This window comes from Crotalus tigris, unplaced genomic scaffold, assembly GCF_016545835.1.
Source record: "Crotalus tigris isolate CLP2741 ecotype Arizona unplaced genomic scaffold, ASM1654583v1 scf7180000019011.417310, whole genome shotgun sequence".
Taxonomy (NCBI): Eukaryota; Metazoa; Chordata; class Lepidosauria; order Squamata; family Viperidae; genus Crotalus; species Crotalus tigris.
The window spans coordinates 346,919-359,277 of NW_024097325.1; the positions used below are offsets into that span (position 1 = coordinate 346,919).

Consider the following 12,359-nt stretch of genomic DNA (forward strand, 5'->3'; position numbering starts at 1 on the left):
TTCCTATATAATTATTTCAAATTCAGCTCTACATCCCGGCGGATGGGGGAGGGGTAACTGAGTGATTAGCTCCAGTAGAATTACACTTAATGAAGAAAAATGTTGGTTCACAGATGTTAGCTTACAGAAGAAAAGCTACTGTCAAAGATGGTGATATTTATAGTATTGGTTATTCTGCCTTTACCTCAAGTGGTGTGCAAGAGTCGCAGGGCTGAATGCAGGACCAGTGACCCTCTGCCTTTTCTTCACAAGCAATATCAGTCAGGAGACCTCATTGTTGTAAACATGCTCTCTCAGATCTATATCTTCCACACAATGATGGACTTCAGCAAACGTCCCTCCAAGGAGCTCTTTGAGGACACCATGTAAGATTGTAGTCACAGAAAACATTAATTTGAACTAAGTCTTTTCATATTAATATTAGCCTCAGTTCCAGTGATTGGCATGATCTTTCCTTTGCTGGATGGCACTATCTTCATCCTTAAATTCTTCCTCCTTTTCCATCACCATCTTCTCCCCCTGTTCCTTTTCATAAATCTCTTCATAATCCATAATCTTGATGTGATTATTATATCCTGCAAGAAAAAAAAGAGGTACTCATAGAGTAAAAGGAACCTGAAGTAGAATTCCTTCCCAAGAAAAGGTTGGAATATACACAGACTTCTGAAGTTGGAAGAGGTGTATTTCCCCACTGAATGGAGAAATTCTTAGTGAATCTGAAATGTTGCAGTGGATAACTAAATATTCTTTCCTGGGAAATGGATGGATTACAATCTATTTGTTCTTGCTCAGCTGTGAATCAGATTTTTTTTAAGGGGATATTTTAGCAAACTGCACATTTGGTTATCTTATGTTGTCCAAGAAGACTTAAAGCATCTTCAACAGTTTGTGTTGCAACATTTATGCATGCACTGATTGAGGTTCTTTATAGCAATCTTTCAGAGAGACCTCATCTTAAAATAATTTACACACATGTCCTTCTCTGGATTTTTTTTATTGAACAATTTTACAGATAATAACTTACAGTAAACTTTTTACCTTTCTTTTTTAAATGCATTTCTTTTTCAAACTTTGCCATGAGAATTATTCACTGCATCTTCATTCTAGCATCAAAAAATTACTAATTGGTACATGTATGACATTCAGTATAATAACCAATTTATTAAGTAGACTCTTAAACATTAAGATTTATTAATATTAAATTATAACTTATTTCTGACATCATGGAAGAAGTTAGCCTCCTTTTTTTTTGGGTCAAATTCTTCTATGTTTCCAGCTTTCTATTTCCAAGTTATGTATAAAAATACTGGGATTGAATTATAATTTTGATCCTTTGTTGTTGTTGTTACTTGCGGAGTCATGTCTGACCCATCGCGACCCCATGGACAACATTCCTCCAGGCCTTCCTGTCCTCTACCATCTTCTGGAGTCCATTAAAGCTCACGCCTACTGCTTCAGTGACTCCATCCAGCCACCTCATTCTCTGTCGTCCCATTCTTCTATTGCCTTTGTTCTTTCCCAGTATTAGGCTCTTTGATCCTTATCACATAAAAAATGCATTGTTTGAGAGAATGCCTGTTTGAAAAATGCAAGCTATTTATGATATTATTTATTTGGTGCCATCAATGTTATCTTAGAGTCCCAAATTGCTATCAACAGTAGAATGTGCTTTGGAATTAAAAAAAGTGGAGTGGGTCTACTTTTCCAGAATGCAACAGAACCCTTTTACAATAAGTGGCTTTGGGTTTTGAAATTATGATATGTAAGGATGAATACTGGAAGATTTTGGGGGCAAAAATCAATTTTATCTCCAATATTTTTCAAGGGCTATTGTGACCTCACTTGTGACATTGCTCATTAAAATCAAAATGATTGCAATGTTATTTTATCATGCTCATTTATAGAGTATGATGAAATAATATCAGTGCATGGTGACAAGATATGGATTTTTCTTTCCAGGATCATGACTCCAATCTACCAGCACATCTTGGCCTTAGAATTTGCCATCACAGAGATCAATAGAAATCCCAATATTTTACCCAATCACACCCTGGGTTTTCAGATCTATAATACCTACTTCATGACAAGTTGGACATATCGGGCCTCACTGGAGCTTTTCTCTGTAAAGGGCCAGTTCATCCCTAACTACAACTGTGAAACACAGCACAGACCAATAGCAGTCATTGGAGGACCTACTGCTGATGTGTGTTTACACATGGCTACCATCTTGTCCCTCTACAAGATACCACAGGTATCAGCTTTGAAAGAACCCAGACCAAATAGTTAATCATCAATGCACTGTTCCATTCTTTAAATGGGAGTATTTATGGCATAGGAAGGAAGGGGTTCTTCTTGAAATAAAGAGATTAATCTTAACAAAAGTTAAGGGTTCCTGAATACTACAAAGGAATTCAGATGTGGCAGACTAATATTCCCAGGCTTGTGACCATAACTCTGCTGACATTTTATCATTTGATAGATCTAAGAATATTAAGGTATACCTTCCTAAGGATTGATTCTCAGTTAAAGTCCTATTTAAGAAAAATGGCATCTAAAATATATATTCTCAGAACTATGAAGAGAGAAACAGTGTTTTACATGACAATTTACCAATCTATCAGTTCCAGTTCCCTTTAATGGTATTGATTGAAAACAAAAGAATGCAGGCTTAATTGGGAAAACGTTAGTTATAATATGACAGGAATTGGGGCAATAGTGATAGAGAAATTAGATTAATTGTAATGAAATATTACATCAATATTACAGTCTGATGAACTGTAGAGAAATTCTTGTATTCTTTGTTGCAATATAAAAGTGGAAAGCCAAGCAGAAAGATGTTAAAAGCATTGTTTCAGTAATACAGTATAAAACCCAATGCTTCGTTTCCATAAAATGCAAACTATTAAGACATTTCTAAATGTATCTAAAGTCACATTTGCTGAAACAACTCAACCTTTGGAATAATGACTTTAAAATTCCACATGTGATGTTCTAAATATATATGTGAATTAGAGGTGGAATCAAAATAAGAAATATGAACCTTAATATCCATGTTGTAGGTTAAATGGGTAAATAATATTATTGCACAAGCTACCTTAAAGAAAAGAAGACAATAAGTGCCCTGTTACTTATTTCCTGTATTTTTCTTTTTAAGTTAATCTATGGTTCTCCTATTGAAAATAATAGCAGAAGAGAGGCTGCTTCATATCTACAAATTTCCCCAAATATAGACCATCAAAATAAGGGAATTTTCCTATTACTGCTGCATTTTGGATGGACATGGATTGGCATATTGACTGCAAAATATGACAGTGGAGAGAGGTTTGTACAAAATGTGGTTCCCATGTTAGCCCAGAAGGGGATCTGCTCAGCCTTCATTGAAATATTTCCAATCGTTGGCTATTCAAATAGAATTGCTGAGTTGGTAGAATTGGGACTTGAAATGTACATGGTGGTTATGAAAAGCACAGTTAATGTAGTACTAGTTCATGGTCAAATTCATGCCATTATAGTTCTGAGACTTCTGTCCACCAGTTTGAAATCTGAAGATTTACCATTATGGGAAAAAGGTAAAGTCTGGCTTCTGACAGCACAGGTGGGTTTCACCTCACTTCCCTTTCTAAGAAATGGTGACTTAATCTTCCTCCACGGTGCTCTGTCTTTTGCTATTCACTCAGAGAAGGTGTCAGGATTCCAGAAATTTGTTCAGATGAAGGACCCTATCTTAGAAAAAGAAGATATTTTTATCAAGCTCTTCTGGGAAAGTGCCTTTAAATGTTCCTTCTCCATCTCTGAAGTGGAGGAGGAAAATGTGATTCCCTGCACTGGAAAGGAGAAACTGTTAGCTCTTCCTACATCTGTGTTTGAAATGGACATGACTGGCCACAGCTACAGCATCTACAATGCCATCTATGTGGTGGCACGTGGTTTGCATGACTTCCATTCATCAATAATGCAATACAGAGCTAGGGGGCATGCAACCAAACTGGAACATCTGGATCAAAATCTATGGAAGGTAAACTTTGAGCAAACCAGTTACTGGCTTCTCACAATATCTGCAACCCTAATCCTAAATCTAAATTTAATGGATTCTTCCAAGGGGAATGCATCTAGGCATGTAGTTTTGTTGCATGCCATTTACTCTTTAGTTGTAGTCAAAATAATATCAATATTTGTTGCCTAGCAGTGAGATGGGCAGCAAACAAAAGTAATTATAATTTATAATTTATTATAATATCTGCATATTCATTAGACAAGAGTGTGAAATTTGTTATGCCTTTCTTTTCCAATGAAGCTTAACCAATTTATGAGAAGGATCTCATTCAACAATAGTGCTGGACAAAAAGTTTCTTTCAGCCATAATGGAGAATTGGAGACTGGTTTTGATATTATGAATTGGATCACATTCCCCAATCTATCTTTTCTGAGAGTCAGAGTTGGAAGGATGGACCCCATGAATTCCCAGGAAGCATTGTTCACCGTTGATGAGAATGATATCATATGGCCAAGGAGATTTAACCAGGCATGGCCAGTTTCATACTGACTTTTAGATAAATAGTTTTCTGTCATCCCTCAAGTTGCCTTAGATTCATAGAAATTAGATTCAGGTGAAAAATATTATAAATGCTTAAAGATTCCTAAAAATTCTCGACTTCCGGTTCTGGATCACGGCGTCTGCAGCTGTGCAAAGAGGCTGCTCTCTTCGCCAGCTGCTTTCTCTCTGCCGGTAGACCTTTAATTGGGTCGAAAAGTCACCCTGGAGGGGTGACTACCATTGAGGAGGCTCTCGCCGATCGTGGAAGGATGGCAGCTCCTTCCGCAATCCGAGAATGCTCCTTAGGGCCGACGGAGGAAAGATCGGCCAGTAAAATGGTCGATTACCTTGCTGCTATAACCAGAAGTCAGAAGAACATCTAAGCACAAGAACCACCATGGTTGATCCGAGTGAGATTTTTTCCCCCTCTCTTAGTCTCCCTTTTTTTCTTTTTGTTTCCTGTAAAAAGCATTTTTGGAACTATTTCCCTGTTTTAAGAAAACGGCATTTGTGAGTGTGGGAAAAGAAGCTATGGACTGAAAATTAACTTTAATTGACTATTTTTTACTTTTTTACCTACTTTGGAGTCTTGAAAAATTTCCTGCTATTGAATTTATTACTGGATTTAGCTTACATATGGAAAATATCTTTTTTCTTCTTTTTCTGATCTTGTTAATGTTAATTTTGGTGTCTGGGAAGAGATTTCACAGTTTACTGAGGACACCTTGTGGAATAAGTTAAAACTGCAACTGTCTTTTTTTCCCTGTTTGATGTTGAGACTGGCTTTGATCTTCAGATCATCATAAAAGGGAAAAGATAAAGAAATTCAACAGCTGTATTTGTGGGGGTGGACACTGGCTAAATGTTTACTGAATATAGCCTCCGCTAAAAGATAACAGGACTGTTTCTAATAACTATTGAAATGCAGAAATTCTATTCACAACTCAGCTGTAAACTTATATTGGAAAAAATTTATGAAGCCACTGAACAAATATGTCTACAAATGAAAGAGAGTATTACAGAAATTAAAAAAACAGAAATTCTACTTTGAATCTACAAACTGACCTCCAGACTTTAGCTGAACATTCTACAGACCAAAAAACAACAAGTGGAACCACTCAACACGAAAGAAGATTCTACTTCATCTTATATACAACCTAATGAGATTTCTGATGTACAAAAAATGACTGTAATCAAATTACCCATAATCTCAAAACCAACAGAAATGGATGTACAAATACAACTAATTCAGAACCATGATAACTTGGATAATCAATTAGTAGTCACAAAATTAGATATATTTGAGTGTTCTACTCCACAGATCCAAATGTCGAGATCTGAATCTTTAAAACAACAAGGGACTACCTACAAAGGAGCCAGGTCTTCAAAACAGAGGAGGGGACGCTCTTTTTTGACCCAAATGATATCGCAAGGCATAAAGAGAGACTTATTTGTTGATATTGAGGCTCTGTTATGGAAACCTATTTGGCATAAAAAGAAAGCTAGAATAAGATTTAAGAGTGTGATCCAAAATTCTACATAATGGGTTTAAAAGGCTTTTTAGACATGGATTGACTTATGGTTTAAGATGGGTGAATAAGATGTTAGATTGAATAAAGATTAATTAAATATTTGAACTTAGTAAGATGTTTGTTTGTGTAGTAACATGCTTGTTGTGGATATAGCAATTCTAGGTGGGGGTTAAAGGAGTTTAATATAGATATTGTGTCATGGTTCTGACTAATGAAACACTTCAAAGAACTTCCAGGCATGTTTATCCTAAAGCCTTTATTAACAGTGTCACAAATTGACGGCACATCATGGAGGTTTATGCCAGAATCTGAATTCCTCTTGCTGGCATCTAACTTTTCTTGCTAAACCCCTCCCTTATCTTGCAGTCACAAGTCACATCTTCCAATTAGCCCAGAGGGCAGAGATTCACTTCCATTCCTTTTCCCGGGCTTTTGTTATTTCCCCTCCCTTTTCTCTGTCATCTGAATTAACTCTAAAAATACCAGACAGTTCTGCATATTTTGTCAAAGCAAGAATATTCAGTATTAATAGCGTTGACATCAGGTCCCCCTTACAAAAAGGACAGATCCTGTAATGTAAACAAAAGCATATGTTAATGACTAGTTTTTGGTTTGTTGGGGTATTTCGCATGAAACCTTTTGATGAACCTGTCAGCTTTCACCTCAATGGATTTCACCCAAAACTTCGTTATCTCTTCATGCTGCTTTTGAAGTCTTTATTCCCAGCTGGGAGATCTGCCAGAGTTCTTTCTCCTCTGGCTGGCTGGCTGCTGCTTCACTCCCTGGGGAAGCTGCTGCTGCTGAAGGGCTGACCTCAAGCTATCTCTCCCCTTTCATAATGAGATCTTCCCCGAATCTTTATCGGTCTACCCCTTAGTTTAGGAATAGTGATTGGAGTTTGGGACCCCTTAATTGGTTTGAAAAATTTGCAGATTCTGGCATGATGTCATGGTTCCGACTAATGAAATACTTCAAAGAACTTCCAGGCATGTTTATCCTAAAGCCTTTATTAACAGTGTCACAAATTGACGGCACATTATGGAGGTTTATGCCAGAATCTGAATTCCTCTTGCTAGCATCTAACTTTTCTTGCTAAACCCCTCCCTTATCTTGCAGTCACAAGTCACATCTTCCAATTAGCCCAGAGGGCAGAGATTCACTTCCGTTCCTTTTCCCGGGCTTTTGTTATTTCCCCTCCCTTTTCTCTGTCATCTGAATTAACTCTAAAAATACCAGACAGTTCTGCATATTTTGTCAAAGCAAGACTATTCAATATTAGCAGCGTTGACATATTGATTGTCTGATAGATGATAGATTTAAAAAATAGAGTAGAAATATATTTTTTGAAATTTTTTTGTTGTTAGAAAGGATAGTTATTTTGAAATGAAAGAAAAATAAGAGGGATTTTTGAAAAAAGAAGAAATGATATTAATAAAGGATTACTGATTATGTTAAGGAAAAAAGGAACGGAGAGGTACCTGAAGTGTTAATAACATTTTTATTGTGGTGAAATAAAATATGGTAATTGAAAATAGTAAAACTTAATACAGGACTTGGACCTATGTAGATGAAATGTTATTGATGATTGTTTTGATTGACTTAATTGTATTGAAATACATTAATTTGAATATAATATATTATTTGAGGGAATAGAGAGGAAGTTTTTTTAAATATTTAATTTGAATTATATTTGTATGATTTTGTTTTTGGATAATTGGTTACCCTGTCATCACATTGTTTCCTAAGCACTTGTTTGTAAAAAGAAAAAACTAATAAAACTTGTGGGTTTTTTTTTTGTTGTTTAAAAAAAAGATTCCTAAAAATTCTCCAGGCAAATCTGGGGACTATTACAATGTGACTCTATCTGGTGATACCTGAGATGGATCTGCGTACGATCGTTGGGATGGTGCATGTGAAAAGCATGAAACTTTGGACTCGGCTCTGTCAACCGGACTGCCTCTTTGGTGAGGCTCGGGCTGTGGGGAACCCTGTGAGCTTTCTAGAAACTTCTTGCGTTCCTCGTTTATTAGCTTGAGGCTTTGCATCTCGCTGTCGACACTTGGGTCTCTTAATTGTTCTTGAATGTCCTTGAGTTGCTGTTCAGAGTCCATCCATTGCACATAGGCGTCTTCCTTATCTCCTTCCACTGTGTGTGCCCATTCTGGGGAGAGTTCCTCCTTCTGTGCGTGGTAGAGTTTGTATAATCTCTCCCAGCTTCTTTCATGGCGCCTGTGGACGGTGTGCCATTTCTCCATCAGATGTGAGTGCATGGCTTCTGTGAGCTTTCTGCATTGTCTAAGATCGTATTGACCCTGAGACATTTTGGGCTTTGTTGAGGCTTGAGTTTCAGCCTCTGCATACTGGTCAATGTTGGCTGTTTGCAGCATCTCTCCTTGACTGACTGGTTGGGGTGTTTCAACTAGGCTAGTTAATTGAGCCCCTTTGTCCAAATCAGTAAGACACTCCTCCATGGTTAGGGTAGGTTCCGTGTCCTTCTCAGCTATTTTGAAGAGAATTTGAAGAACTTATCTCTTTGACCACTAGGGGTCGCTACTTGTAGATCAGCTTCTGAGGTGCTGTCTGTGGGTGGAGATGCCACTGGGTGCGTTCTCCTGTGTTTGTGGGTACTTCAGTGCAGTTCACCCCTTCACCACTAGGGGTCGCTTGCTGTGGATCAGCTACCAGGGTGCTCTGGCTTCGAGGTTCACCCTTTGTCCACTAGAGGGGCTTCTCTGGGTGCGGTTAAAGGCTTGCGTGTAGAGCTTCCTTTAACCACTAGGGGGCGTCTGGAGAAAGGCTAGCCAAATTCTTCCTATTGCCACGTTACTGCTAGTGAGCCACTGTGATAATAGGCGAATGCAATTGGCTCTTGTTTCCTGTCTCTCAAGCTGGGACAGCTTAGCCTTCAGCTTGAGTGAGTGAGTGAGTACTTTTGGTAAGTTCACTCTGTGCCCTCTAGGGGGTATTGAAAAGGCTAGCCAAATTCTTCCTATTACCACGTTACTGCTAGTGAGCCACTGAGAGAATGTAGAGGTACAAACTCCCACGTGGTCAGTTGCAGGCTGGCACTCCGGGTCATCAGCTGTGATAATGAGCGAAGAGACTTGGCTTTGATTTCTCAAGCTGGAACAGCTTAGTGCTCAGCTTGGGTAAATGAGTGAATGCTTCTGATAAGATCACTCTGTGCCTTCTGGGGGGTGTTGGTAGCTTGGGATAACTTTAAGTAGCTTGCACTTTAACTAACAGATTTGCTCTGTTGTGTGCTGAATTGATTGTGGCTGTTGTGACTCAGCTAGGAAAAAAAAAAAATTGCATGACCACCAGGGGGTGCTTCTGCGATGATTCCTCCTTATAACATTGGCTGAAATTCCGAGCATACTATGGCAACAGATGAGTTTATTGAAAGGCAATAAACCTTGCTTTTGTTTGAACTTTAGAGGCAGTCATTAAACAGTTCTTTGTTTCAGGCTGCGTGATTCACTGGCAGAGGGGAAGGGGAAAAGCCCAAGCTCCTTTTGGTGTTAAAATTCAAACTTTTCATGCAAGAAACAAAGTAATTTTGAATCAGATACAAGGCACTTTTCATTTTGAAAGTTAGCTAGCAAGTGAATTAGCATAACAAAACTTCTGAATCACTCCTTGAGAGCTGTCTTTTACACAGACACGGCTTTGCTTTGCAGGTTCTTACAAGCATCAAGAGAATCTTTACTTGCTTGAAGGTTTATGCAGAGAAAAGGCTGACCAATTTGATTCTCTTTCTTCAAACTGTTGCAGCTTTGAGAGGAGAATTAATCTTTGCCAATTTACTATTTGCTTTCAAAAGATGGCACAAATTATGAAAAAATCTTCTTACTATACTGACCCGAATTCAAAAGTGTTATATTTCAAATCCAGTCAGATAGTTAACTCAAAAGAAACGATCTTATAACAAACAAATATATTTTAATGAGAAAGATTACTTGTGTTCATGTTGAGATTGGTGCTGCTGGGAATACATTGGTTGTTCATCTTTCAGATCTTTTCCTTAGGTAAGAAGATTTTGCTCTTTATACCATCTTATAAGGAAAACTTCCATGGCCCATGCTTCTTACAGACAAAGAGATTCCCATGTGGCTTGTGTCCAGGAAGTCTCCCCAAGACCTTTGGAACTCCTCCCACTGACCCATCCACATACCTAGCATTTAACCCAATAACTGCCAGGCCTTCCAACATAGAGCTGGGCTATAGAGCTATATGGGTCATAGAGCTCTATGGGCCAGAACAGGATGCCTTCTACATTAGGTTTATGAATGAGGAGATGGGAGTATTTAGAAGGAGAACTGATGTTTCTTATCATATTGAAATAAAAGAATATGTTTTCCCATCCAGGAAGAGCCATCCAGACATGTGAAAAAAAAGATGTTCCAAGGATATTGAAAACATTTTGGATTTTGATGTAAAATCAAAGGAAATAATGATCTATTGAGCTTTGCAACATAGCTACCTACCTTTTAATTATATTTTAATACTACATAGTGCTGAATGTTGTACAATTTGGCACTGTCTCCAGCTGAAATAATCCTTCTCTCTTGTGAATAAATTAAAGCAGAAGCTAAATATAATGAAGAAAAAGCCTGAAATTCCAATGACACTCCTTAGTACTGTATTAATATTAAGAAAAAAAATTGTCAAAGACAAAGCATTTTCTTCTTTCCTTCATGAACAGGTTCAACCTCTATCTTTGTGCAATAGCAATTGCCATTCAGGTCATGCCAGGCGCAAGATAGAAGGGAAGGCATTTTGTTGTTATGATTGCCTACGATGTCCATATGGGAAAATTGCCAACCAAGTTGGTGAGTCCTTACATTTGTACCCTAAAAATATACCTAAATAAAATTGTAAGTCAGAACACAAATGAAAAATTTAGATTGATGCTCTAGACTAATTGTTCCCTTTGACAAATGGATGGAATAATATGATATATTGATCAGCATTCAGTTTATTGAATAAATTTCAACAGCGATATCAGTGAGTCTTGGAACAAAAGGGTTTCAAATGGGATGTTTACCAGTGTATTTGATTTCCACGTGTTATAAAAACAGTTCTTTTTTCTTAAAATATAGTGTTCAGTTTGATTCTTCCAATGCAATTTGTAAGTTGTTACCGTAATTTATTTTCTAGACATGGATGATTGTTTTCAATGTCCAGCTGATCAATATGCAAATGTGAACCAGAATTTGTGTCTTCCAAAGATTGCAACATTTTTGATGTATGGAGAAATTTTAGGGATCATTTTGGCCAGTTCCGCTCTTTTGTTTTCTTTGGTCACAGTTGGAATTCTTTGGATCTTTATTAAGCATAAGGATACTCCCATAGTCAAAGCCAACAACCGGAATCTCACCTATGCTCTCCTTATTGCTCTCCTCTTATCTTTTCTTTCTTGTTTATTATTCCTTGGAAAACCTGACAAAGTGAGATGTCTCCTTCGTCAAACTGGCTTTGGGATCATCTTCTCTGTGGCCATTTCCTGTGTATTGGCTAAAACCATCACTGTAGTTCTGGCTTTCATGGCCACTAAGCCTGGTTCTAAGATAACCAAATGGGTGGGGAGAAGATTGGCCATGTCCATCGTGTTGGGCTGCAGCTTAATTCAAGGAATTATTTGTACGATATGGCTGACAACCTCTCCACCATTCACAGATGCTGACACAAATGCAGGGGCAGAAGAAATATTTCTGCAGTGTAATGAAGGTTCAGTCTTCATGTTCTACTGTGTCTTGGGCTATATGGGCTTCCTTGCCATTATTAGCTTTACGGTGGCTTTTCTAGCGAGAAAATTGCCTGATGCTTTCAATGAAGCCAAGTTTATCACCTTCAGTATGTTGCTCTTCTGTAGTGTCTGGTTGTCCTTTGTTCCCACCTATCTGAGTACCAAGGCAAAGTATATGGTTGCTGTGGAGATCTTCTCTATTATTGCTTCTAGTGTTGGGTTATTGGTTTGTATTTTTTCCCCTAAGTGTTATATCATTATGTTGAGGCCTGATCTAAACAACAAAAAACAGCTAAGACAAACCTACAGAAAAGCATAAAATTCTATCCCTTATTGCTTCAGATTGTTTATTTGGAATCAAATCATTGAAAATTCTAATCCAATATCAGTTACTTAGATTTACACTCTTTCAAATCTTCAAGTTCAATTCTCAGTTTATGAGCAAAATATACTATTGCCATTTACATACTATTTATTTGTGTTCACCAGTCTTTTTTTTTAAAAAAATGTTTGATTTAAATCTATGCTACTATAAGTAGTCCTC

General features: G+C 37.6%; 1 protein-coding gene across 1 annotated transcript; it reads left to right on the forward strand.

Annotated features, from left to right (window-relative positions):
• The first annotated feature begins 1,963 nt into the window (after positions 1 to 1,963).
• LOC120314846 (vomeronasal type-2 receptor 26-like) lies at positions 1,964 to 12,134 on the forward strand. Its single transcript, XM_039358351.1, has 4 exons — positions 1,964 to 2,251; positions 3,155 to 4,015; positions 10,772 to 10,898; positions 11,227 to 12,134. Exons 1-4 carry the CDS (start codon positions 1,964 to 1,966, stop codon positions 12,132 to 12,134), a joined length of 2,184 nt encoding a protein of 727 aa, XP_039214285.1.
• Positions 12,135 to 12,359: the final 225 nt, after the last annotated feature.

Bases quoted from the DNA above. Each gene is read 5' to 3' on its own strand.
- LOC120314846 (XM_039358351.1), top strand. From the start codon at position 1,964: ATGACTCCAATCTACCAGCACATCTTGGCCTTAGAATTTGCCATCACA. The intron at 2,252-3,154 runs GTATCAGCTTTG...TTTCTTTTTAAG, and splicing joins CCCTCTACAAGATACCACAG to TTAATCTATGGTTCTCCTAT. The intron at 10,899-11,226 runs GTGAGTCCTTAC...TTTATTTTCTAG, and splicing joins GAAAATTGCCAACCAAGTTG to ACATGGATGATTGTTTTCAA.